At 41.1% G+C, this 27,797-nt stretch overlaps 1 protein-coding gene across 2 annotated transcripts; it reads right to left on the bottom strand.

The window, feature by feature from the left end:
- Nucleotides 1-83: 83 nt before the first annotated feature.
- On the bottom strand, nucleotides 84-26,601 carry ttbk2a (tau tubulin kinase 2a). Of its 2 annotated transcripts, XM_042501060.2 has the most exons (16): nucleotides 26,063-26,601; nucleotides 17,678-17,839; nucleotides 14,276-14,423; nucleotides 12,184-12,257; nucleotides 11,132-11,272; nucleotides 10,605-10,709; nucleotides 9,564-9,629; nucleotides 9,327-9,419; nucleotides 9,096-9,221; nucleotides 8,741-8,898; nucleotides 8,420-8,627; nucleotides 7,592-7,815; nucleotides 6,519-7,071; nucleotides 4,202-4,540; nucleotides 2,483-3,456; nucleotides 84-1,267 (listed from the first exon to the last, which is right to left on the bottom strand). In XM_042501060.2, the coding sequence occupies exons 2-16, from the start codon at nucleotides 17,744-17,746 to the stop codon at nucleotides 820-822; spliced, it is 3,726 nt and encodes a 1,241-aa protein (XP_042356994.2). In that variant the 5' UTR covers nucleotides 17,747-17,839; nucleotides 26,063-26,601; the 3' UTR covers nucleotides 84-819. The 2 variants fall into 2 exon arrangements, with proteins under 2 accessions (XP_042356994.2, XP_042356995.2); XM_042501061.2 differs by lacking the exon at nucleotides 4,202-4,540 and having other exon boundaries at nucleotides 26,063-26,597.
- Nucleotides 26,602-27,797: the final 1,196 nt, after the last annotated feature.

Here is a 27,797-nt window from a genome sequence, read left to right as displayed (position 1 = left end):
CTGCACATATTTTGGGCGGATTACCCTTTACTAAGAGATAAGACATGTTGGCTTTTTTCTTGCGGGGCTTTCATTTTAGTGATCAGTGTTGAGGAGACATTGGTCTCCTCTGCTCTCTCCTCTGAGTAGGGTGGAGAAACACCAAGCGATATAGCTGAAAGCGGACCATGAGCCTCTCACACTGAGCTGCAATGAAACGAGTGCTCATAACTTCAGTAAATAATATAAATAAACAATCTCATACTGCATTTTCGTTCATGACGTAAGGTCTTTTGCGGCAGGCCGGGCTCAGCTGCTGCTCTAAAGTTCAGCAGAGAGGAGAGACAGTTTAGTGGAGCAGAGGAGACAAAGGCTGTGCTCCGATTTGATCTGCATAAAAGTAAAAACCTCTGTTAGACATCTGATATATAACAAAAGATTGGATTTCGCTCTATAAGCGAAATATTCCCAATCCCCATCAGAAAAACATGCTTGATTGGATCGGGACATCCCAAAGTTTGACTGGTTCCATGACTTTTCCAGGTTTTCTATGATGGTGGAAACCCTGATTCTTTCTCAAATCTGTCTCCCACAAATCCAGCAACTTTATGTAAGTGCCATCTTAAATAGCTGGAGTGCCCCTTTGAAGCTGGGCACATAAATAAATTATAAATCCTGTGTGCAAATCGAAGAAGTGAAGAGAACACTATGAAACAGCGAGACAAGTTTAAGGTTCAAAAATGGAAACAGGAAGACTACAGGAAGGCTTTAATCCTGACTGCGGTCTACCCTATCATAGTATGAGTCTCCTCTGCTGTGGCAGCGCAACCTTGTAGGCGACTATCTGCTCAGCTTGCTGGAACACTTTCCCTCTCGGCTGCAGCCTTTTCCCCTGGACAGGTGGAAGGGGCCCGTGCGAGCCTGGCGGCTGCAGCAAGTCTCCTGATGATGGGGGTAGAAGCGGCGGGGAGGCGGTGAGCCAGAGAAGCTGGGAGGCGAGCGGCTGCGGCCCAGGCAGCCCCCTCCCCCGCTGCCACGGTGCTCGTGGCGAGAGGGCGAGGAGCTGACAGAGCGCTGCAGGGAGGAGGAGCTGCGTGGGGAGGCGCTGGAGCTGCGGTGGTGGTGCGGGGAGCTCGTCAGGCTGCAGATGCCCATCCTGGAGCCCCCGTGCTGGGCTGAGGAGCGGTGGTGGAGGGGGGAGCCACGGGAGCCATGCATCAGCTGAGCAAGGCATGTCAGAAGGTCTGAGTCACTGTTGCTGCCGGCTCGGATGCGGTAACGCCTAAGCCTGAGTGGGTACAAGAAGCAGGGCGGGTTATGGATCACAGCCAAGTCATATCCATCATCATTTTAAAGCAAACCAGGAGACGGTGATAAAACAAATTTCTTGCCAAGAGTCAGACAAGCAGAGCAGTACACCAGACAGACAGCAAGTGGTTAACTTAACTTAAAATGAAGACTGGAAGCAAGGGGAAACAGCTACCCTGGCACTGTCCAAAGGGTAAGAAATGTCTGTGAACGCCTCTTAATTTCGCTAATTAAGACTTAAAAAAAAGAAAAACGTGTACAAACAAAAATGTCACACCAAGTTGTGGTTTTACTGGCAGTCAGATGCTGAAATGATTTCACAGCCAGGAAGACCGCAGGAAGTCAATGCATCCAACCAAGAAATACTTCCAACAAAATAAATACAAAATACAAAATAAACAAACACCAAAAAAGTGAAATTTAGAGGTGCTGGTAGGCAGATTTCTTTTTTAAGCTTTGGACAGGGCCAGGCTACCTGTTTCTCCATGCTTTCCCTCACCTGCTGGTTCTTTCTTCATATTTAGCATTCAAACTGTGAGAGTCATGTCAATCCTCTCATCACACTATCGGCAAGGAAGTGAATATGAGAAAAGTGTCCTTAAACTTCCTTAAAGGGGAGCTCTGGTGTTTTTAACCTGGACCCTATTTCCCCTGTTTTTGTGTCTAAGTGACTCATGGCAACAACAATTTGGTTGGGTGTTGAGAGGGAGCGCTGAAAGCTCACAAGAGGCGAAAACTGGAAATGTTGGTGAGAGCTGGAAAGGGCAGTACTGGTAATAGTTTTTCGTGCTGGAGTTAAATAAGCATATTTTACTCTTATCTAGAAGACGTTTTTGTCATGGCTGAAGATGTTCTGACTTGACAATATGAAAAAGTCTTGTCCTTCAGCAATACCTGAACATAAAAAAGAATGAAACGAAAGGTACACAAAAAAATCATTTTTTCTGTAAGGTCCTTCAAATTCAAAATTGTTGTTCCCAGTCATTGAAACACAAAATATTGGGATATAGGGTCCAGGTTGAAAAAAAAAACTCCATCAGATTTTCCCTTTAATTACAAGAATCAGTCAACAACATAAATTAAGATGCTATGGGATTTCTTATGTTGACATGCTCTTTCTTTCATGCTTAATAATGATTTGGTTAATTATTCAATTTTTGATCCATAAAGGAAAAGGCGCTGTTTACGCAGTTACCTGCCCTCCGCTGTAGGGCGACAAGGTGGCTTTCCAGGAGGTGGGCGCGGCAGGAATTGGGCAGCCAGCTGCTCGGCGGAGGAGGTTGAGTGAACGGGACGAGGGATCCTGCTCTTGCGTGACAGAGGGCTAGAGGAGGAGGAGAGGGAAGGAGCATCGTCTCCCTGGCGGTCAGAGCGGGAGCCCATGAGAGAGTCCTCGTCCTGAGAGCGGTCAGAAGTGGAGGACAGCGGGTCTCTGGCAAGGGAGGCCACCATGGGGCCGCGCCTATCAGAGAGTGAAGGTGAGGCGGTGGGGGAGGGGACCGGGCCCTGGTGATTAGCTTTCTTCTGTAGGAGTTTCTCCTTAGCAGAGCCTGGAGGAGGGAGCTCCAGCAGGCTGGAGGGCTCCAGGACGGGGATGCGGCTATGCCTCCGGCTGGGGTCCCTACGAGGGGCAGCCAGGGGGGAGGAGGCTGATCCGTTGGTCTGATCTGGGGCGTGGTTTACATCGTTGTTCCCGTCCATCTGAGGCTCTGTGGCACAGGGAGTCAGGTCAGAATCATTCTCAGCGTCTTTCAGTTTGGGGAATGCACCGTTACTTTGGCTGTTCACAGGAGGGGAGAGGTGGCCGTTGGCGAACTCAGGGCTGCGAGGAGAGCGAGGAGAGTGAGGAGAGCGTGGAGAGGAAGGAGAGCGCAGAGGAGGGGAGTGTGGAGAACGGGGGGAGCGTGGAGAAGACACACGGTTCGACGCGGGGCTTTGAGCTTTGCTGTGGATGTCTCCATTGACCAGCATCTCAGCCAGGGGGTCTGTGGGCGTCCCTGGATGGGTGGGCACGTGGTCCTGGGGGGAGCTGATGTCCGCTGTGTGCTCCTGCACCTGCTGAGCCTCAGCCTCAGTCTCAGCCTCACCACGCCTCTCCAGCAGGAGGCACTGTGGAGCACTGTCTGATCCGGACTGGGAGGACAGCCCAGAGGGACGCTGAGCCGTCAACTGGAGGGGAGGGGGAGGTGGAGACACGGGAGGGAGGAGAAACACAAACAGGTGTTATTTAAAAAAGAAAGCATACTAAAAGTGGGAATAATATTCTAATTGTCAAAGGCCTGTTGCTGATAGACTACAACATGTCGAGTTGTGCTGTAGTTCTGTAGCAAGAGCCTGATGTGTGAAAAAAAAAGAATTTTAACATATGGGGTAATAAATGGTGATTAGTTTGGCAACTGCATGCAATACCATAGCTACCATTATCAGACCGAAACACATAAGTGCTATGGCAGTGTCAGTCAAGCTGTGAGTACTAAACCAGCGAGTAGGACAGGAAACGTTCACGCAACTTCGCAGGGGGCTTCAGCGAAGAGAGGGTGAGGAACAAATACAGGGAGAGAGAGAGAAAGAGAAAGATAGAGAGGACAAAGACGATCTGAAACAAAAGAGACCATGCAACCTGTAGTCATGACTCGACATTCCAAACACACATGCCACAATCAGACAAACACACACCCCCCTATTCAGATCACAAGGACACATGTCCAGACACAAGGACACATCTGACCCATGCTCTGTCTGGCCTGCACAATGCCCCTCATGGTTTCTGGAGAGAGCTGACAACACAATAAGCAAGCCAACGGAACAAAGAAGCCAAAATAAGCAACTTAAACAAAAAGAAAAAGAACAAAAATGCTGGTGTATTGCTAGAGGAAGCTGAATGGATGTTTTTTTATTGTGATGGGCTCATCACCTGCTGCAGCTGAGCGCGAGTGATGCGTATGACAGAGGGGAACTTGGCGTTGGCAGCACCCGCCGGGATGGCTGGCAGTTTCCTGCGACTGGGTGAGCGGGTGCCAGGGGCGGGGTTTGGTGGTAGTGGTAGGGAGGCGTGGCAGGAGGAGGAAGAGGAGGGGCGCTCCTGCTGCTGCTGGTCGACCGACTGGCTGCGCCTCATGCCCGGTGGCTGGCGCAGGTGCAATGGATCCGACAGGGTGGTCAGGAGTGTGTGAGGGCTGGGAGAGCGCAGAGGGATGGGGCTGGATGTCCGGATCGCGACCTCCTCAGGCAGGGATGGAGGAGAGGTGGGGAGCTAAGAGAGGGGGAGGAGAGAAGTGGGAGGTGGAGAGAGGAGGGGTTGTGAAATTGGTGAGGGAGTGAGAAGATGGAGGAGGTGTGGTGGAGGTGCCGTGAGGTAGGACAAGCAGGTGGGGAGCACGACGTCGATGTTTTGGACGGATAAACCAACGGGACGATTACTGACCATGGTTTTGGTTGCAAGGAAACAACGTTGTTGTTCCACTTAGACTTTCAGTCCAGCTACTGCTGCATGAAAACATTGCATGACGCACTTATCTTTAATCCTCCTGAACTGAAATACACACTGTGGGAAATAGCAAAACTAGTTTACGGACTTTGCTGCTCAATGGTAGGTCGTTCCCTTCGACAAAGTACAAACTTGACATCAGAACTAAAAGTCAGTTTCATACCATTTCCCTAACGACAAGAGCCAGCATAAAGCGATAATCAGTGCTTGAACAGGCAAGCAATGTTGGCTAGTGATCGTTTACTTGAAGAAGCTAACAATGTTGGCTAGCGATAAATAAGCTAACGATGCTGGCTAGTGACCGTTAGTTTGAACAAGCTAACGATAAGTCTGAACAAGCTTTCGATGTTGGTTTGCGATTGTTGGCCTGAACAAGACACCTATGTAGTTTGAACAAGATAAAGATAGCAATGGCTGGCTTGAACCATGGATGGCTCGAACAAGCTAGGGATGATGGCTAGTGGTCGCTAGCTTGAACAAGCTAACAATGTTTGCTAGCCATCGTAAGTTTGAACAAGAAAATAACGATGGCTAGTTATCATTGGCTTAAACAAACAAATGATGTTGGCTAGACATCTTCAACTTGAACAAGCTATCGGTGTCGGCTTGAACAAGCTAACTATGCTGGTTAGCAATTGTTAAGCTTACATGACAATGTTTCATCAAAATGTGTTCCCCTGTCGAATAATGTTTCCAACCCTGTTAATGCAAACTCCCCCCCTTTTGGCGGTAAGGGTTAGGGCTAAGGATTTGGGTTAGGTTTAGGTAGGTAATAACACATATTGACAGTCCTTGACACAATACTGGTAATGAAATGAGCACTGCTAACCCTGGAGTTTTCCAACAGTGTCCAGTTCTTCTTTTTTTCTGGTTAATTTCTAAAGTGAAGCGCCATATTTTTATTTCTGACAAATTTGTACTTTGTACTACTATTGATCAGCAAGATCTTAAAACTAATTTTGCTATTTTCCGCACAGTTTTTTCAGTTCAGAAGGATTAAAGTTAGGTGGAAGTCTACGCAGAACAACAATGCAATTTCCTAAAAACCACAAGACACCTTGAAAATGGTCTATAAAGATAAGGGATAATGATCTTAGGCAGGGGAAGGAAGACAGTGACGAGCCAGGCAGATTTTGGGAATGCTGTTCCTCTGGTTGTAGGAGAGTGAGGGGATAGTTATTCCTCTTGTACTGAAAAGAGTTGCTCAACAATTTGGGTAAACATAAATGTTGAACTCGTAGTTTGAGCAGGATTTTGAGATTTAATGGACTGGTTAAAGGTTATAAAAAGTAAAGGAGCAAAAAAGTATTTCGAACTAAGCAAACCAAAGCAGATTTGGGAAAAAATCACTCAATTTGTGAAGTAAATAAAACCAACCAAACATACTGCAAATGTCTGCAAATAAGATCAAATTATGCATGATATCTAACGCAAATCAAAGTGCATTTCAAAGCCATAAAGCTCTCTTTCCCCCCCTCCATGCTGTGATCTGATTAAAAAGCTTGTGACACAAATATCTACTTTCTAACAAAACAAGCAAATAAGCGAGGAAACACAAAGCAGTAACATTTAGCTTCAAACTAAAGCAAGATGCAGCTGGTGACTCTGACTTGTATGATTTTAGCACTGATGCTCTAAAGCTAAAACTCTGACTCTGTACAGCTTTTTAACTTTGTAAAAATGCTGACTACAGTCAGTATCATGTATGCCATGTTGTGAGATGGCCTTCAATGTAAGGGCTTACCTGAGTGAGGACTCCTTCAGCCAGAGCTTCAGCTGGGCTGGTTGGAGTGATGGGGGGCAGAGCCCCAGCAGGGCCCACGCTAAGCTCCAACTTGTCCACTTTTACACTTCCCTTGGAGGAAGCTGTGCTCTCTTGTTTGGTTTTACCCGAGTTAGGGCTTGGGCTGCCCTTTTCCCATCCAGGAGACTGATCTACTGGCTGGAGCACCTCTGGCTCCTCATCCTCCTCCGATGGGCTGGTGGTAGCTTTGGCTCCTGGAGAGCCACCGGGCCGCTCCACCATCACCCACTCCCTTGAGTCAACGTCCTGCCTCCCAGAGCTCAGATTGAGGGCCACAAAGCCCCCGCTGCTGGCTGCCCCCTCTCCTTGCTCCAGAGATCCAGAGGACGCTGGTTTAGGAGAACCACCACCAGATAAGAACTCCTCATCGTAGTGCCAGACCCTATCAGGACGCTCCCCAGCAGGTACAGCTTGACCCTGAGTTACAGGGATGATCGCAGCCCCATCAGCCTCCTTCTCCTGGTGTTGGGTGCCAAGCTGCTGCTTCCCTGAGCTGAACAGACACATGACAAATGCAAACAAGCTGCTCTCTGCTCCTTAGCAATATTAAGAAAACTAGTGGATGTTTGTGACACATTTAAAGAAATTCCCTTAAAGTGTTCTTGAGATATTGCATTCATGAAAATGCAATAAATTAGGTCACAGTTACCTAACCTTTGACCAACAAGTTCTGAACAGTTCATTGTCGACTCAAAGTGGATTTTTGTGCCAAATCTGAAAAAAATCACTCAAGGTTTTTTTACGATATTGCAGTCACAAGAATGAGACAGACAATGACCTTGACCTTTAATCTATGACTACCAAAATCTAATCAGTGTGTCATTGAGTCTAGGCGGACGTTCGTGCCAAATTTAAAGAGATTCCCTCAAGGCCTTCTTGAGGTATTATGTTCATGAGAATGGGACATACATTGGGACAATCTGGAAACATAACGCCTCCAGCCACTGCTTTCGCCAGCGAGGTGGCACAAAAAAATTCTTAAGATAGATGGATTGGTTACTTGACGGACATACCAGGCCTCCAAGAAGCGTTCTGGACTGGGCTTGGACTCCAGACCAAGCCTCCTCTCCAGCTCAAAACTGTGAATGTTGCGGAGCTTCCTCAGCAGGGGGCCATCACGGTCTGAGGGCACCACCTCAGAGGGCAGTTTGACTGGAGAACCCAGGCTTGGCCCAGCATAGGGGCTCTGGTGTCCATGGTTGCCCTGGTTGTTGCTGTGTTCCTCCTCCGTGGCCGCCTGTGGAAACCAGTCAGTTTGCTTTCAAGTGACTAACTAAAAAAGCAGGTGGATTTCAACTGGGGTACAGAGGCCGCGTTAACTGAATATTTTCCGTCACTGACTGAATTTTGCTTTTAATAATGATGGGGAAATCTGAAGGCAGCCTATCATTTTTACACATTAGAACACTGATGGCGTTCTACTGTAACTTTAGTAATTCACACCCCTGTCCAATTGGTGGCATGTGCGTATTAATTAGCTATTGATTATATGCAGGACCTGGTTGTCTAACTAGGTTTAGCCATTGCATTCATAGGCTATCTTGCTACATATCACTGCAAAATTTCACAGCAGCTGTGTGTCCAACGATGTTCATAAAATATGCGTAATCTATAAACTTGTTCTGTATATTAAAAAATTAATAAATACAAATTAAATGCTATTAAATATGTCCCATTATTACAAAATGAAAATGAAAAATGACACATGCTAAAAGATTATGATGGATTTTTTACGACTCTCTCTGTCCAAATGATGAACTACAAGAAAGACTAATGCAACCTCTGCTGGGATATTAATTCTCTGAGAGCTCTTGGGATGACAAAACTATACAACACTCTACCTTCCAGACAGCTGTCCTGATGCGGTTACGGTTGCGGTCCAGCTCCTCCCAGACATCAGCCTCCTGGTTGCGGTGTGGGTGGAGGGGAGAGCCTGGCAAGCGCTCCGGAGCGGGATTGTTCTCCACGTCGCTGAGCTGCTCGTCCTGCAGAACCTCGTCTGTGTTTTCTCTCATCAGGTCGCCAGGGATAAGGGAGGCATTTGCCATACTGAGGCAACAAAAGGTACAAACATCATTTCATGTTTGAGGCTATAAAAGACAGAGGCAATCAATACAAATAACTGAGTGTGTGAAGTGTTTGTTTTTTTCAATCAATCGTACCCCAAGTGTGCCGGAGTGAGGCGAGTGTGATGCTGTGGTGTTGTGGCACTGGCACTGATTGTCAAAGTGCCGTCAGTGCCGGTCCGCTCCCAGTCATAAGGGTCATTTTCCACGACATTGTAGGTTTTCATGCTGTTGTCAAACACTGACATCAGCAGCTGCACCAACACAAGAATACATTTTCTGTGAGTTTTTATCAACAGAGGATGGGTTTTGAACACTTAAGGACAGAAAAAACACGTATCAACTTGAGCACATCATGCACTGTGCAGTTTTACAACTATATCATCTATCACTGAAACCACAGCTTCTATCACTGCAGGAAAAAGTCTTTCTAAAAATCCAGTTTTGTCACCTGGTAGTCGGGCTTAGTGAAGTAATCGAGGCTGGAGATGTGTTCCAAGAACACACCAAACTCTGCTGGCAGGTGTTTGAGCATCAGACGATGGTCGTAAGTATCCTTCAGCTTCCCCACGTGTTCCTAAGAATGATCAAACACCCACACCTGTCACATCTCATCACCTACAGACACCTGGATGGGCTGTTTATTTTTCCATGAAGGACAGTGATTGCTGTTTATCCTTACTTTGTCCTTGATCTTCCTCCACGGCAACTGACCGACCAGAAACTCCACCAGCATGTAGAAGAGAGACCACAGGTCATCGTGTCGACCCATCTCCTGTAGATTTACACCAAGGCTGAGTTAACATTAATCAATATGTGATCATTGACAAAAAAAGAGAGAGTATAGCACATGAATAAGCGTGCGGGACAGCATCACAGATTATACAAGAGCTCCTGAACAGGGTAGACAGATACTGACCTTGTTCTTGTGTGCATTGACAGATGCATAGCGGACTGTTCCCCTGAATCCTGCTACTGGACGGGGCTAAAGACAGAGACGGACATTAAATACTAATCAGTTTTATTCATTTTTTTATTCACAAATTTGCCTCTATATCTATACAGCATACACCGCCCTCTGTCCTTTCAACCTTCACTTCAAATAATGAAAAACTCCACAAAACAATTGAAGACAGTGACCCCTCTTCTATGATGTGAAGACGATCAAAAGAATACTAAAATAAACATAATTTAATAATAGATTTCCAGCATCAAATAACACAAACAATGAAAAAAAACACTTTTATTCACACCAATCTTTCATCTAAGCTCTAATCTTTAATATAATACAATATCATTTTTTTAATTTTGGGGGTTCACCCCAAAATATTTTTTTGGTCCTTAATTATCTTAAAACATAGTATTACTTGTCAATAGTGTTTCATTACTGGCTCCAAGTAACTTAATGCGTGAAACTACAATTATCAGAATTATGAAGCAAAGTCAGAATTTCTTATTTCAACCATCTTATCTTTTTCACCTCTCCAGATAATGATGTCAATTTCTTTTTTTTTGTTTTTTAAATTAATTTCTTTATTAACAAGTGTAAGTTTACATATATTTCACAAAGATTCATGTTTGTTTACACTGTGTTGGTCCTTACATATCGCTTTACATGAATGACTCATTATAATGCAGTAAAAGAAAAGGAGACTTCATCACACACTTTTGTTTCCATATTTTTGGATGTGTCAATTTCTTAATGCATGCTTGTTGGAAACTGGTTCTGACTGAATTTTGGGAGGAACAGCCATTCACACCTCTCTTTATTACTTTTTCGTTAAAGTAGCTTGGGTGAATTTAGGCTAGAGGGGATGGGATTATCAAGCCAAACCTGTACAGACATGTTGTGTAGAGTTTTGCTTCCAGACACCAGAGATATTTTTCATACACCAGCACTGATAAAGGCAGCCTCAAGATCAGTATATAATGTATATCATTAATAGAGGAGGACACTTACAGGTCGAACCTCCTGGCAAGAGTTGGTGAACTGACGAGCTAAACCAAAGTCCAGCATGTAGCAGGTCCGACAGGTACTCGGGAAGCGGCCCATGGCGAAATTGGACTGAGGCAGAAAAACAGGAGGAATTGATTAAAAGAATAATAAAATACATTATAAATTATGTGTGAATACAATTACAATGAAATTTAATGTCTCTTTATATTCATGTTATGACAGGGCAAAAACACATCCCTATGGTGGAATATAATTTACTACAGCAGCTCTGGAGACAGAAGATATTTACATTTTGCTGTATTGTGGGCGTTTATCCAACACTCATAGTGAGCCAGTTTACTGTAAGTGCAACAAAAATACTGAATCAGCAAAACCAGCAGTCAATAATAAAAAGTGCCAGCGTCACAAACACTGCTGAGACAGTTGGAATAAAAAATATTCTCATGTGTTGGGAATATATAGAAGCTGGGTAATGAATTAAGCACCAAATGTTAAATATCCTCCGCTGAAGTGCGCTAACTGTGACTCACCGGTTTGATGTCACGATGTAGAAAGCCGACAGAGTGGATGCTCTCTATGGCCTCCAGGATCTGGCGTCCCAGACGCAGAGTGGTGCTGATGCTGAAGGTTCCCCGGGTCATACTCCTTCTCAGATCGGCCAGGTTACGGCCCTGAGAAAGAGAGTATTAAGGAGATCAGTTTGTCTAATAAACCCCTTTTTAAAAAAACAGAGGACCTCTGTTTATCTTAAGGCCAAAAAATGATCTTTCTAGTTTTCTTTTGGAAGCAACACACAGTAACTGGCAGAAAAAATGAAAATAAAATCACAAGTCTAACTGGCTGAAATGTTTGACAGTTGTGATAGCCAAATGTGTTGTGAGGACAGAAAAAAAGCCAACAGTGAGAAAAAATATAAATACAGCTGCACCGATCATCTGTAATTAAACACATGGTGCGGTTGGGAGTCGGTGTGGTACACGAAAATGTGGCATTCCTGTGGGTCTGGTTATAAATCTCCACCAGACCACATGTTCAAAACACTCTATGTCTATGTGATCACGACTTAGTATTACAGCGTTTCAGAGCAGGCTACAGTTATTGAAACTAGAACTTCAACTATTGTCAACAGATTGTTTGATGAACAGAAAATAAATCTGTAACTTCTCTGATAATTAATTAATCATTTATGTCACTATTTTTTAGAAAGCCAGAAATTTGAAATTTTCATGTTCTCAGTTACCATGGTTTGCTGCTTTTCTTGGTCTTACATAGTAAATTTAATATTTTTGCTTTGGAAATGTTGGTTGGCCAAAATAGACAATGCTTTGTAAAGCAAATGATTAATTAAAAAAAAAAGTCAAGTCACACAACAAAATCTTTTGCAGTCCTAACTGACACAGGAGATAATGTGCATAATGTAACTTTTAAAAAATGACTTGACAATTAATCAAGATTGTTTTCAATAGTTAATTTGTCAGTCCACTGTCTGCTTCAAAATGAGTTTAATGTGTGACACTGGGATCGGGAAATCAGCTGAACATAAGTGCTTCTGACGCATTAAGTCCTCTGCATTTAAACCAACCTGAAGCTCCATCACCACATAGTTAAAGCGGTCATTGCGGCCGCATCCCACAAAGCGACACACGTGGTCTTTACCTAAGAAATAAAAGAAGAACAAAAGAGTTTCAGCATGAGGTCACCTCACAGTCACCTGACGTCAGCTGCATCATTCGATCATAAGTTGGATCACGATGATGTGTGAGTTCATATTTCCTCTGCCCTTCCCTCTCTACAGCTCACTGCCCTCCCATCAACCAGCGTCCCTGTATGCCGCTGATTTATGGGCTGTAGCGTACGACGCCGGCTCTACACATGTGCATAAATTGCCTTCAGATTGGGAGCAAATGTGCAAATTGTGCTCTGGGCTCAAAGAACATTGCTGCACTGGCAGCCACACCCCGAACCCTCCAGCACGCAGTGTATGTCACCAGCAAAACCTCCTTGTTAAATCCTTCTTTTAGATTCACCTAATTCTTAAACAAAAAATCTAAATAATCAAATTAAAGTATAAAAAAAGCTAATGTTAGCTCGATATGACCCATTAGTCTTTTTATAAGACCGTGGGTCGATGTTTACTCCGGAGCAGCTGGGCGGGTCAGCAGTGTTTGGAGGAGGGGGGGCGTCTTAAGTTACATGCTGGTTCTCTCAGGAAACAACAAACCCATGATGCCCAAGGCCGCAGCCATTAGACAGAAAACATGATCCCAGCCCATTGATTTTCCTCTCAGAGGGGAGACAGAAAGAAAAGGCACAGTGGTCAAAAGGCAGGAAGGGAGAGGGGAGGGAGAAGACACGGTTTAAAAAAGAGAGAGGAGTAAAACTATACAACCGCCCTGTAGGAGCTCTCTTGTGTTGACTGTGGGAGGTTCTGGGCATTAAAACATGCACCTCCTCTTGTGACTGTCATCTGAAACTTTAACATTAGTACTCTGACTCTTGAACCACGGGTAAAACATTTAAAAATGTGAAATGCAGGATGATTTATCTGCTGAATGACGGTGTGTTTTGAACTGCAGACGCAAACTGAGCTGAACTCTGGACCAAATTGTGTTTCCAGATGAGTCAGATGATCTGTTTCCACTCTGCTATCAATGCACAAAAGCTGCGTGTCTTCTTGTTTGCCCTTTTAATTTTTTTTTTTTTTTTTGGCTTGCATGCCTTATCAATCCAGGAGACAATATTTAAAGGTTATTTATTCAGTTTACTTACTACTTACTATTTACTATTACTATTTTGTTTTTTAATAGTATTATTATTATTATTCGATTTATTATTTTGCTTATCGCTGCTGTTGGGCACAAACCTCTTATCTCCAAATTGCTATTTTTCAGGAATTAGAAAAAACGCAGTGTTTTTTAAGCAATACAATGTAGATAGTAGGTTTAGTCACAAGCTTTTGTAAATACATTTCAATGGTTGAGAAATGGTAAAACCCACTGAAAGACATAGAGGGGGACCAATGGAATTAATTTTTTAAATAATAAATAAAATAGTGAAATGTGGCGCTATGAGGTTTGCACCCAACAACGATGACATTCAATACTATATATACAGTATATATATATATATATATATACATGTCTCCTTCCTATCATGAATCATATTCTGTGTTTTCCACTTTATTATAATTATTTGCTCACCCTCTCTTCTCTCTCCTCTTTCTTAGCTGCAGACATGCACCCAAACACATGTACACGAGTGACCTCAATAACTATCCACAGTAAGTAAAACAACTGGTTTGCATATCAACAACAGAAAGGATATTTTTAATGCATGATTATCTTTTGCATGTTGTTTTTTTTGTCTTCCTTTTGTCTTCTCTCATCCAATCTTGTCTATATTTACACCTCCATCTTTCCTATGCATGTCTTTATTTTTTTACTGCCCTTTGCCCTCTAATAAAAAATAATAAAAAAAAGAAAAGAAAATATTGCAAGAAAATGTTTCACAATTCTAATAATAAAAAGACAAAAATAAAGAAAATATTGCAAGAAAATGTTTCACAATGCTAATGGTACACTCAGCGTCCTGTTTTCAATAACAGGTCGCCGTGCCAGCGAGGATCAATCAATTCCTGAAATGTAACCAAATCCGCTGAATCCATTTCGACTCACCCTGGAGCTTCTTGAGGACGGCCACCTCCATCTTGAGCACCTGTTTAGGCTGCTGGGCCGACTCCACCTTCAGCGCCACGCTGACCCGCGTCAGCAGGTCCAACGCCTCGTAGATCTCCCCGAACCCGCCGCCCCCGATCTTCTTCACCTGGAGGAAGATGATGGGAAAAAAACGCATAAGAGCATTTACAGACCATGTATGTGCATGGAGAGAGAGATATAAATTTTTCTCAGGAAGGTCAGGGGTCAGAGGTCAGCAGGAGAACATCCTCCAAAAAGTTTGAGCTCTTGCTCAAAGATACTTCAGCAGGTTGAGAGTGCTTTGTCATATTTAGGCTTGAAACTGTCAACTTGGGTTGACTTTCATATTAAATTTTTCCCACTACACTCCCCTTTGAGGTTTCACTGAGGTCAGACAGCATCATATATCAAATGGTCTGCATCAGTGACAATCAACATTAGCTTTATTAATGAAAACTAACTAAATATGTTCATCGACGACCTTTACTTCCATGATAAAGACGAAAAAATGACAAGACAGCGCCAACATTGTGAAACACTTACTGTGACCATATTAACATGAGGTATTTTAGATGGAAAAAGAAGATAGTAAAATACTGTGCAAACAATAACAACTTTACTAAAATCTCTCTTTATTTTCTTACTCAAAAAAGGGAAGACAAAGCCCATTCTCAAACAATCAATACTCGATTAAGACTGTTACAATATTGGTGGCTGATGAGAACATATATCACTCCTGTTAAGCTAAACAAATATAATAGTAATATTCCAGATTTATGCACAAAATGCACTGAGGCTAAAGGGACACTGTTTCATTGTGTTTGGCAGTGTAGTAAAATAAAAAATTTTTGGGAGGAGGTTAAAAAAGCACTGGAAAAGATTCTCGCAAAAGATGTTCCATTAGACCCTGGTTTTTTTATCCTAGGGTTGTACCCAGAACACCATAAGTATGTCAAAAGTGAACGAATAATAATCGATTTATGTCTCCTGCATGCTAAAAGATCGATTGCAATGTTTTGGAAGAAGACTAGCAGACCAAGTATCACATATTGGGTCAGCCAAATGTTAACAACTTTTCCATTAGAAAGAGTGACGTATATAAGACAAAGGAAGCAGGATATGTTTGAAAAAGTGTGGGGACCATTCACTGTTTTTGTTAAAAGTATAGATTTACCAAATGATGAAGAGGAGAACTGAATACTACCTGAAGTAAACCTCGCAATGAGATTACCTTGTGTTTAATTATAGGAAGACTATGATGGATTTTGAATTTAAATAGAACTAGAGGACTGTATATGTACTTAAGATGTATACATAAACATGTGTGTATATATATACTTTTCCCTTTATCTGTCTCTCTTCTTTCTATATTTGTCTGAGAAGGTTTTTGTTCATGTGTCTCCATGTGTATTTTGGTTGAGGATGCACAAATGTTTTTGTTTTGTTTTTTCTACTATAAACATATGGGGATTAGCATGTGTATGTATATGTTCAAAAACAATAAATATATTGTTTTAAAAAAAAAAGGGAAGACAAAACATTATAGACTGTTTTTCTTCTTGCAGCGGTTTCGTTTCCTGTGCTGCACGCAATGAGCCCAGTCAGCAGGACAACAACAGTGATTGTGAAAGAGACACAAGGTGATACTGAAGCATTTATCTTACAATGTAGCTTAGAAAAAAAGCAAACAAATGGATTGAATTATGTTGGTTTATGTGTAAAATTGAGATAAATTCTTGCATTTTCTTCTTGGTAATGCAGCAAATATTGAAATGTTGAGAGGCTACTGCAAAATTACTTTGGTACTGTTTATCTAAAAATTTAAAAGAGAATATCCAGATTGTATTTTTTTAGAATTACTGAAGGGGATAAATATGGACTGATGTGACAGAATGGGCAGGGGTAGAGTAGGAAGTCAAATATCTGAAGTAATATGCATTTTCTGAAGTTTTAGCATATCTTGTTGAGGAGTATTATTAAATATTTTTCACTACGGTACTGTTTCTGTTAGAATACATCAACAGTGACATCAGTTTTCCTTTTTTGGTTACCTGACAGGAGGGCTGCAACAAACTATTATTTTCTTTACAGATTTATATGTTGAGTATTTTCTTTATAAATGGATTTATAACTTGAGCTATAAAATGCCAGAAATAAAACTGAACAATCACAAGCTGACATACTGACATGGCGATACTAATGATTATTTTCATCATCCATTAATCTTCCCATTACTTTCTAGATTAATCAATTAATCATTTTGTCAGGAAAGTCTCAGACATTAGGGAAACAAGCCTTTTTAGAAGCAAGAAACCAACAAATGTTTTTCCTTAAAAAATTACTAAAATGATTATTTGATTATCTAAATAATTCATTTTCTGTGGACTAATTATTGTGGCTTTAATTCACATTGCTTAGTTTTGTCACATTAACAGTCTGAAACCCCAAAATATTCAGTTTACTATCAGAAAAGTGGCAGCAAAAATAAAAATACTCTCATTTTGGACCCTGTAACAAGGTGTTGTATGACATTTTGGCTTGAAAGATGACTTCAAAGATAAATTATTAAATTCACAAATTATCCCAAAAATTGTTTTAAATACATTTTTCTCTCTACTTGACAGAAATGAATCTGACTGGGTAATTAGCTCACATGTATACAGTTCCTTCGGTGCTGAAAGCATTTGCACTGATGGAAAGCAGGCCTAAGTGTTAAGATTTTCCTCAATTAAAATGAAACCAAGAAACGTGATTCGCTTCACAATGCTCTCGTCTTTATTTCACTCAATTTGCCCCCGACAGTTCTACCGTTTCACTCTCACCTCTCAGTGCTAGTAGAGCTTCAATTTCTCCCACGTGTCCTTCACTGTCCTCCGTGCACACACACACACACACATACACAGAGTCTTGTGTCGCACTAGGAGCTAAAGTCGTGGGATTAGCTGCAGCATTCTTATGTAACTGCGCTCCTCAGAAGACAGGAAGTGGAGCCGGGCCGCCAGTGAGGAATAACAGCCTCACATGGCACCCAGGCTGGCACAGCAGTGAGAGACATGGGCCCTCGGGGAACACTGCTGCTGCTGCTGCTGCTGCTGCTGCTTATAGCACACTGCACTGCCACAAATAGCTATACAGAAGCTATTTTTGGATCTCCCGTACTGCAGCAGCCCTACCTGGACAGAGCGACACGACCCCAAACTGTCCGAGCCACAGGTGAGCTGCTCCAGAGCAAAGCAGGACTCATCATCGCAGGCAGGCAGAGGAAAGCATTGTTTGATGAACAAAGAGTTGCTGTTTGTGGACGGAGGGTGAGCCTGGGACAGGCAGTGATGGGGCTGCACAAACACACCGCCTATTGTCGCTGAACAGCTCGCCACTTACCACTTTCCATCGGTCCTTGACCAGGGAGAGCACGCTTAGGATGTCAGCTTGTTCCGCTCCCCCGCTCATCCCGTCTGTGGACCAGGGACGCTGTCCTCACTACTTCCCCCCTCGACCAGCAGCCTCAGACTGGGACGGGCATTTGGGCCTTGATTGAGAATGCTACGGAGGCCAAAAGAGACAAAGTTGTCATACACTGAGGAATAAATCAATTGGTGAATTTTGTTTTTCTAGACTAATCTGCATACAACTGATAATTTTGGCAACTTAAAGGGACAGTTCACTTCAAAATAAAAAATAAAAATTAGTTTTTCCAGTGTGATCTAGCTCCATTCTACTGAAGAGAAGGCAGATATCTCTGCGCCTGATATTTCCAAGACTCTGTAATTCACACCAAAACAATCTAGATTGAGAAATAGCACTACCAGTAAGCATAACAACATATATTTTGTTATTTTGGAGTAAACTGTCCCGTTAAAATGGTTCTTCAGCAAGGAGGTTTCATCAGGTGGGAAATGCAGATGGCTTGTCTTTTTAAGTCTGGTTGAACTCCATATGAAAATCTGAAAGTCGCCGGGGTTGACAGACAAAGTTAAACCCCTGGCTTAATGGCTGGAGCTTTCTGATACTTGACCATCGCTGCAGCTGCCACACCTGCTGCCAGCAGCTGTCCTTCCAGACAAACTCGCCCCACCAACTCACAGGCAAAAGTCCTGCGTCTTAAATTACAAAAAGGCCTTTTCTTAGTATCATTTTCCCAGCCATTTATCTTGTGTGCGACAGCCCAGGAGCAGATCTTTTAAATAATGTCCTTTAAGTCTTGTCAGATATAATGAGACTGCTTAATCTGAATAATTTTGCATTAGTTCTAGTAGTGAAACGTGTGCAGACAAAGTGTGCATCATGATAATCTTAGATAAAGCTGACCCAAATGCTTCAAAGGTCCAATTGTTGCCGTAGCTGACATCAAAATCAAACGTCAAAAAATGTCTGTCACCAGCAGTCCAGCACTACCGAAACTGAGGCAGTTTGACCTCACGTGACAGGCTGTCAAGCATCTACAATTGGTTTAAATTTGCAAAAACAATCCCCTAAAATTTGAGCTCCGGATATACCAATGGAAACTTGTATGTCTCAAATCTACAACGAGCTCACCTAAAAACTCTGAGTAACCGCTTAACTATTCTTGTCTTTCTAGCTGTAATAGCTAATGTTGAAGCTTCAGCTAAATGGTGGATATTTATCACTGAAGCTTTGATGTACACAAAGTGGTATTTGGGACAGCCCTAATCATAAAGGATTTTTAAATAAAACGTAAACACTGTATGATATGTTCTGTATATACAGTATACACTAATGTCCTTAACATTGAACTGTATAAAATGTCATTAATCTGCTTAAGGCAGCATTTTGCAGGACAGTTTTACTTTTATTCCTAATTCAAGGCTACAGAAATGTGAATCACAATACATTCAAGTCATCGCAGAATGATTATTTAACATAAGGTTACATTGTAATTATACCAGATTTTGTGCAACCAAAGTCAAAATGAGTCAACTATGCTAATAATCTGCCACAAATTCCTGTCTCGGACCATGTCCTTAAATAAATCTGATGCCTGATGATAAACTGGAACCACTTTCTTATTAAGTCTCCTGTTATAAAAGGTTTGTTAAATGGATCGTGGTTTAATTAATGGTTCATAAATAAATTACCTTATAACTAATGCTTACGGATCAGTTATAAGCTATCAACAAAAACATTTGGGTTGCCAGATTTTTAAAAATCCATCTTTTTATCCTTTTTTATTTCCATGAATTGAAATGGTGGGATACACTTCTTTTTAAGCAGCATCTACTCCGCAGTTTTACATGTTAATAAGCTATTAAAAATTAATCATTTTGGTCCAGATTCTCTGCAAGTTTTTCCAGAGGGTGAATGAATTAAACAGCTAAAAGGACAACTGACTTGTGTTGTCAGATTACAGGAATTTCTAACATCGATACTATACCTTGAAATCTTGATATTTGAAACCATTTTCAATGCTAAAGGCAAAATTGAGATTAAGTTTGAATATGTATTACAGGACAAATAAGAAAACAGCAGAATGACTGTAGTAAAAAACATTATTAAAGAAAGCGAGAAAGCGCCGCTGGTAACAGTGCATCGATGGTGCTGAAAATGAGTGTTGAAATCTTTTCAAATTTTCAGACACAGAATGTAGAGATAAATTAATATTTATGATAACAGTACAGCTAACCTTGCAATTCAAAAAAATGCTCATATTTATGTCTTATGACCCATTTAGGGCGCATGAATAAATTGCTCATTAATAAAGCCATTTTTGTAACTTACAGGTGGTACCACCACTTACACGGTACCATAAATCTATTATCTTGTATGACAAGCTTCCTTGGTAAAAAAAGGGGCTGTCTGTACAATAAAGATCAAGTGGAGTTTCCTCTGCAAAGGTTGTGTATACAGTCGTCTATTATACAACATCCATATCAGAGATAAGAATTCCTCCGGAGAGAACACACGCTGCTAACTTCCCTCAGTCTGGCATCAAAGCAAACCCGACTTCGCTTCATCATTCTGCACACGGCGCACAGGCGTCTGCGGTTATGCAACAAGCCTTCAAAACACTATTTGGTTACGGGGCATGATCCCGACATCAAGGAGGAGGCAATCAATCCCATCATGCACCAGGATGAGGTGGGGAGATGGAAGAGGGCAGAGCGTGGTTAGACTAGATAATGACAAGCATGAAATGTGACAAGGTTGTGAGTCAGGAGCAAGGTGGACTCGAACACAAGGATGACACGACTGGACGAGACGTCTCAGGATTATGAATGTCTTTTTAAGACATTCTGTTACTCTAATAGACTTTGGACTGTATTATTTTAGTATGTAGTTAATAATTATTACCACCGTCTATCATAATGTCTGGATTTTTGTGAATTACTATGACACAATAATAACAGAGGCACATCATCTGAATCATCAGATAAAGGCTTGAAAATAAGATATCAGCATCAGCCTGAAATGAACATTTATGCAGATATGACTGACAACACTTAGACTTTGCAACTTTAATCAGTCAAATTTTCCCTGGTTGTGGCTATCATCAGCGTTGTCTTGGGGAGAGCATCAAGTAGACTGCGCATAGACTTATTATTGTGATGACATTATGTTTTTTTAAATAGCTTTTCTAGGCTAGAGAAAAGTTTTACAAACATAAATCCACAATAGAAAGGGTCATAATTGGCCTTTTTTGCAGTTTGAGGTGTCCTTTTAAACAGTTCATCTCTTTTGTAATGGTTGTCTATGGGGAAAATACTTTTTGGGCTGCAGACAGCAGCATTCCTGGGGGCCTGGCTTAAAAATGGACAATACTGACAGTCTACAGCCATGCTAAAAAATAACAATACTAACATGCTGATGTTTAGCAGGACATGGTTTAGGGTGTTAGTAAGGCCCCTAGGAAGCGTGCAAGGCTTTGAGGCCAAGTTTCATAGTGGCAAAACAGTGGAATTACAACTTACAAGTCTGTTATGTGATGCCATGAGGCCCAAAAATCCTTTTTTTCCATAGACTTGCATGGTGAAAGAGACATCTGTAAATCCTATATTTTTTTGAGCATCAAAAATTGTCTTCACTAATATCCAATATTTGGAAAGTCTACAAGAGCCACATATGAATTCATATTATCCCAACTGAAGTTAGCAGAGCGCTAAACCGGAAGTAGCCACTCCCGGGTGAATGTTTTTGGCTTCACAGAAATGAACATGGCCCTGCCTCCAATGCTGTATCCAGTTCCCTTTATACATTCATGGTGATAGTATGTTATAATGTGCTAAAGAGCACTAAAAACAAATTACAGCTGAGACTGAAGGGTATTTCATTAGTTTTGCAGGTGTTTAGACAAACAAACCAAGGTACAATTATATCCTGATGATATCTAATAAAAAGTCAAAGGGTGACCAAATGTATTACAGGTCATCTTATTGGGAACATGAAGTCGTGTGCCAAATTTCAGATCAATGCATACAGTTCTGTGAAGATTTTGTACACAAAATCATATGAAGGTGCTAAAGTAATGTCAGGGGATCACTATCAAGATTGATCCTCGGAGGATCATGAATGACTGATAATAATCAATCATTTCACTACCGGCCAAAGTGGTGGAGCGAGCAACATACATCCCCAGGGTGAAACAGTGAGCACAAAAATTAAATTGAATTTTGGCCATGCTTTATGCCAACACCTCTCTTTAAAGACACACTGGCCAAAGCTGATTCAAACTTCTATATAATTCTCTTTTAGGCAGGAAATTTATGTCAATGTCATCCAATAAAACCAAAAATGCATTTTGTTCCTAGTGAGTAGCGTCTGTTATCATTTTAGATCCACAGAAACCAAGCGAGACCTGCCTTCAGTGGAATTCTTGATGTTATGCTAATTGGTGACAAAGCAAAAAACACGCAGCACACCAAAAACCACAGAAGAGACATGCTGTACAGAACCCTTTAAACCACAGAGGGATGACAGAGGCTCACTGTAAGCGCTGATTAAATAACCTCTGCTGTGAGTCTAGTGTCAGAACTTCAAGGTCACCCCACGTTTCCTTCTTTTAAGAGAAGAAGCACTTTCTCTGTCACATCGCAGCTATTGTGCATGAGATATTTTTTTCTTTATGAGCACGGTAGGATGAGAGGAGAGATATAACCTCTGTAGTTTATGAGTGAGAAAAGTGGAAGGTATAGGAGAAAGGATGGATGTTTTGGTAGGTCTCTGATACCTAAGCTAACCTATACTTTTAGGTGAGGATTGTGGATAAGTCTAAGACCATCTTGACCATCTTGTCCCCTTTTTCTGTCCAAGTGTGCCAAAATAGCAGAACAATACTGAGACACAAGGAGTGCTGGGATACTAACTGACTGCATAAAACAGCCACATCTCCAACACACACCTTGCACTCAAACACAAGCTCGTTGCATGTGTGCACACACCGATGCACAAGCCAAGCTGCCTCATGCTGTGACTAATCTCACACCTCACAGAAAGACACGGCTCTGCTCTTCCTCCTCCATACGAACCACCATCAATGAAAACAGACTTTGGACCAAAAATTAAACCAATCTGTGAAAACCAGCTCCCTGTCTCACCATGAATCATCCTGACCCCCCACGTCTCCACGGCGACGATGGTGCAGTGCCATTTTCATCTGCTGACTGCAGCTTGTCGTCGCCTCTGCCCTTTTGGTCTGCTGGAAGCTGCAGGTTTTGCAGCTACATGCAGTAAAGCATCATGAAATTTCATGGGTGATCCAAGGGCGTAGGTTTCAATTGAACATGGGTTCCTGCATTCTGGTGAATTTCATGCAGCATTTTTTGTCTTTTCTGCATCAATATATGATGTAAATGTCTTTAATATTCTCAAATTAAAGTCCTCTTTTACTCTCGTGTTTTTATTTGGGGGAACACATATGAAGCAGGGGATTTGGGGGTCCATCAATGGCGTGATCCCCCCTCAGAGCATGCCTCCTGCTCTACACTTAAAGGGTAACTTTGGTATTTTTCAGCCTCAACCCTTTTTTGCCATGTTTTTTGTGTCCAAGTGATCAAAGGAGACAATAATTTTGAAATTGATTCAGTGTTGAGCGAGAGTGTTGCAGCTGCAGCAGCGAAAAAAGCTGCAATGTAACTTCTCTGGGCTTGTGCTTGTTTTTGCCACTGACAGGCTCAGATTATTATAATAGGAGCCTGACAAAATTATAGAAAGCATTCATACAGAGGCAGATATTTCTGTTGAAGATTAAGAGCCTTTTGTTAAACCAGATGTAACTCCGAAAAAGTCATTACCACTTCCACCAGACCCCATTTAAATAAACAATCATTTTAGCGTGTACAGAGACAGCATTTTTTGGCTGACTTCGGTAAATTAGGGCTCTATTTAAACAAAACCAGAGTTGCTGATTGTTGGAACAGTGGAAAGATGAACCAGGGTGGTTCTTGTGAGTTTTACTTTATTCCTCTTGATTTTGAAGTAGGTGTTTTCGAGATGATAAATTACTGTTTATTTATATAGAGTCTGGTGAGTTTGTCAACAGTGACTTAGGGGGAGATTGTTTCTGGTTACACAAAAAGGATCTTTCTCAGTAAATTGTCGGACACTTGATACAAATCTGAGCCTGTCAGTAGCAAAAACACTTTTGGTAGACATAAATTAATGGTGCATAATTGCCCCAAGTGGTTACATTGCAGCCTGTTTCGTGGCTACCAGCTGCAGTCCTCTCTTTTAATACTGGACTGATTTCAAAAATTGTTGGTCCCATTAGTCACTAAGACACAAAGAATGGGAAAATAAGTCCAGGGTAAAAAAGTTATCCTTTAACACGAAATTCTGTAGAGGTTTTGTTAATAAAGATTGATAATTGACCCTAAAGCCACGCATACATGGTTTGAGTGAGAACAACTTAACTGAATATTAAGCCTCTGCTTAATTTTCTGTGTGTCCTCACACAGTAGCAAGACTGGGAGACTTGTTGGGCTGTTGCTGAATGAAAAAAAGTGTCTGGTCTGACAACTCTGTGTGCAGGATGAGGCCTGGAGAGGAGCCAGCGTGGGGAGGCCCTGCACTCAAGTCACAGCATGGATGCAACTGATCCTGTCTGCAGAGACTGAAGGATGAGTGTGTGTTTATATGGCAGCAAACTCTTCACCAAAGACCAATATAGGTTTGGATATATAGTCAAAATCCTTCAGTGAAACAGCCATTTGTGCAAAACAAGTGTAAAAAGACAAACCTTCCGTACCTTGTTTTAATGCTCTAAAACCTGAGCACATTGGTTTAATTTCTTTGGAAAACATGGGGAGAAGGCAACGAGCAATGAGACATGGACCAGAAATTTGCAGAAGCTTAGTTTAAAAAATTACAAGAAAATTACTCAAGTGAGTAAAAAACAAAATTAAACATGAAAATGACAATTAAAAGTGCTGAAAATAATTGTTTATTTTATATATTTTATTACTTTTTTTCTGTAACATCATTTGAATATAAATAAATATTTGATAATTGTGTTGTTTACATTTAAATTTATTGTTGTTATATTACTGCCTTGTTTTTATCAGCTGCTTTTCTGAGGAAAAAAATCCACTTTGTAACCTTGCTAAGAAAAGTGCTATACAGATAAAGTTTATCATTATATATCATTTTTATCTTTTATCTGTAAATAGGAATGCAAGACACTGCAATGTCTGGGATTAAAGTAGGCATTAGGGGTTGACCGACTTTGGTTTCTCAGGGCCGATACAGATTATTAGTAGTTAATGAGACCGATAATCGACATTTGGAACCAATATGCATTTACAATAAAATGAAAATCTCTCTGGGAAATATTTAGAATTTGGAATAAAACCAACTCCAACACAGGACTTTGTTTAAATGCCATTAGCAAATGTTTTATCAAAACTGAAACTTTCAACACCAAATACAGCAAGTTCCCAGAAACTTTTTTTTATTGTCAAGTTAAAACTCAAATTAAAAAATGAATAAATAAAAAAAAAACTCCCTGAGGTTGACAAAGTAAAAGTTACCCCCATGCTGACACTTTCTTTGCACTTTTTAATAAATTAATGTTATCGGCGGCAAATAAAACGCCAGTACAGATAATCAGCAAAATGTCAAATATCGGCCCTGATTATCAGCCAAGCCAGTGATCTGTTGACCTCTAGTAGGCCTGGGCAGTGGAAACAAAAATGGTAAATTAAAGCTATGCCAGCTCATGTGTCTGCAGCAGCACTTCATGCCAACCCTGCACAAGTCAGTGCTCCACTTGGGCCACCCCAGTAAAAGAAGTCTGGACACGCCACTGTAGCACGCTGCAGCAATGTCCCGGTACATTTGTCAACAACACGAAAAAAGTCCGCACACTGTGGCTTCCTCGATCCATACAATTTCTGGACTTTTTTTCACGTTGTTGATTGCTATTCTTGTTCAGCATTTGCGGTTTTTTAATGTACGCGACTATTATGTTTTCCGATTCATTTGTCAAGCCAGCTGTCAGGCAGGTTTCCCAAAAAATGAACCCCCCTATCCTCCCTGCAGTGGACTGGCTTTGCTGTGGAGAGCTGTTGCATAGCGAGTTGGTTGCCACAGCAGATTTACTCAGGCGCGTCCACGCACATTGGCTGTCCACACAGGCCACGCAACCTCATCCTGCCTGGCGTGTAGGAGGTTATACTGTAAAGCCCTGACAACATGCAGGGCAACCGCGCATGCAGCTGCACGCGACACTGAATTTAGGGGTGGTGAAAAAGAGGCGAAAGCGAAAATGGGGGACAAAATAGCATGGCCTCCGTTTTTTTTTTACTGAATCCTTACCTTTGGTCTGTGCTGCCAAACCTTGATCCAATGAAGAGCCGGGTGTGGTTACAAAAAATCCTGTACGTTTGGAGGCGGCGGAGACGACATCGAGCGGAATCCCATCGCGAGCGGAGCGTCCATGGAGGAGAGGCGGAGGCGGTCGTGGTCGGTGGTTAAAAATGAACAAACGGAGGGTGAAAAATGTCTGAATGTGATCGTCCCTTTTCTCCTTCTGCCTGTCACCTCAGCATCTCTGTCGGTCGCTGCGGATCCGTGACGTGACGGCTCTCTGTGATGATCAGCAGCCTTCCTGCGCGCGCGGCCCCGATTCCATCGCCCCTCGCAACAAGCTCGGGCGCGCGCACCCAGGGTCTTTTTAAAGCTCGTTCACGGTTTAAAAAGTCGACGCGCGCGCTGTATACACAATCACAACATTGTGTTTTTTTTTAACAGCTTTAATATTCTGTCGAATATTCTAGTAAAATGCACAAATGTTTTAAAAATGCTAAAAAAGCAAATAAATACAAATGCATTTAAGAAGTAATCTCTGTAGTTTTTGAGGATACAATGTAATTCGGAAAGTGGCCACAGAGAAAAAAAAATATGACCGCTGGGGGGCAACATTTATTCAAAGATGGCGTATGTAACTGATGGCGCACACACAAGCTGTATAAAAGATTATAAATATATCCATTGGTTGCATATGCTTTTCTTTACCTGTATTCTTGTATACCTGTTTATAATTTTTTAGATGTATTTCAAATGTTATCTTTTGTTTGTTTTATTTATCTGTTCATTTTAAATTATACTTTTCATACATACGCATGCCATTTAAATCTGTTAGTTTTTACAGGTGCTGTCATTATTTGCCTGATGTTTTGTACAAGTTAATTTTGTATAAATAGTTGAATAAAATGTGTAAATAGCTACTGGTACCTAAATTTCCCTTGAGATTAACCCTTTGAAACCTGAGCAAATTGGTTTGATTTCTGTCAAAAACATGGAGAGAGGACCAAGACTGCAACTTAACAAGACATGGCCCAATGATTTGCAAATCCAACCACACAGTTGACATTTTTTGCAATCAAATTGCATTTCTAAAAACTTGGGAAAACTAATTTTCATTTTATACAGTATCTATTTATTTTTTGTTAATTAACTTTTATGTTTATTGTATAAAGTTCATTTTTCAGATTTTATTATATAACACTGACTATTTGTTTTTCCCATATATTTTATACAGATTTGTTTTACTAGATTCATTTTTATTTGTATCTATTTATTTTTGTTTATTTTTATTTTATATGCTTATTGTATGAAGTTACTTTTTTCAGATTTTTATTATGTAGCACTGACTATTTGTTTTCCCATATATTTTATACAGATTTGTTTTACTAGATTCGTTTTTATTTGTATCTATTTATTGTTGTTTATTTTTATTTTCTATGCTTATTGTATGAAGTTACTTTTTTTAGATTTTTATTATGTAGCACTGACTATTTGTTTTTCCCATATATTTTATACAGATTTGTTTTACTAGATTCATTTTTATTTGAATCTATTTACTTTTGTTTATTTTTATTTTTATATGTTTATTGTGTGAAGTTACTTTTATCGTCAGATTTTTATTATGTTGCACTGACTATTTGTTTTTCCCATATAATTTAAACAGATTTTGTTTTGCTAGATTCATTTTTATTTGTATCTATTTATTTTTGGTTAGTTTAGTTGTGTATGTTAATTGTATGAAGTT

The sequence above is a fragment of the Plectropomus leopardus genome, chromosome 14, assembly GCF_026936395.1.
Source record: "Plectropomus leopardus strain MGB_pleo_1.0 chromosome 14, ASM2693639v1, whole genome shotgun sequence".
In the NCBI taxonomy this organism is placed as follows: domain Eukaryota; kingdom Metazoa; phylum Chordata; class Actinopteri; order Perciformes; family Serranidae; genus Plectropomus; species Plectropomus leopardus.
The sequence above is the reverse complement of the archived record's forward strand: the minus strand, read 5'-3'. Positions and strand labels throughout refer to the sequence as shown.

Bases quoted from the DNA above. Each gene is read 5' to 3' on its own strand.
- ttbk2a (XM_042501060.2), bottom strand. From the start codon at position 17,746: ATGAGCGGGGGAGCGGAACAAGCTGACATCCTAAGCGTGCTCTCCCTG. The intron at 9,630-10,604 runs GTAAGTGTCCTC...CTCTGTCTTTAG, and splicing joins CTTGCCAGGAGGTTCGACCT to CCCCGTCCAGTAGCAGGATT. The intron at 7,816-8,419 runs GTAGAGTGTTGT...TGGTTTCCACAG, and splicing joins TCAGGACAGCTGTCTGGAAG to GCGGCCACGGAGGAGGAACA.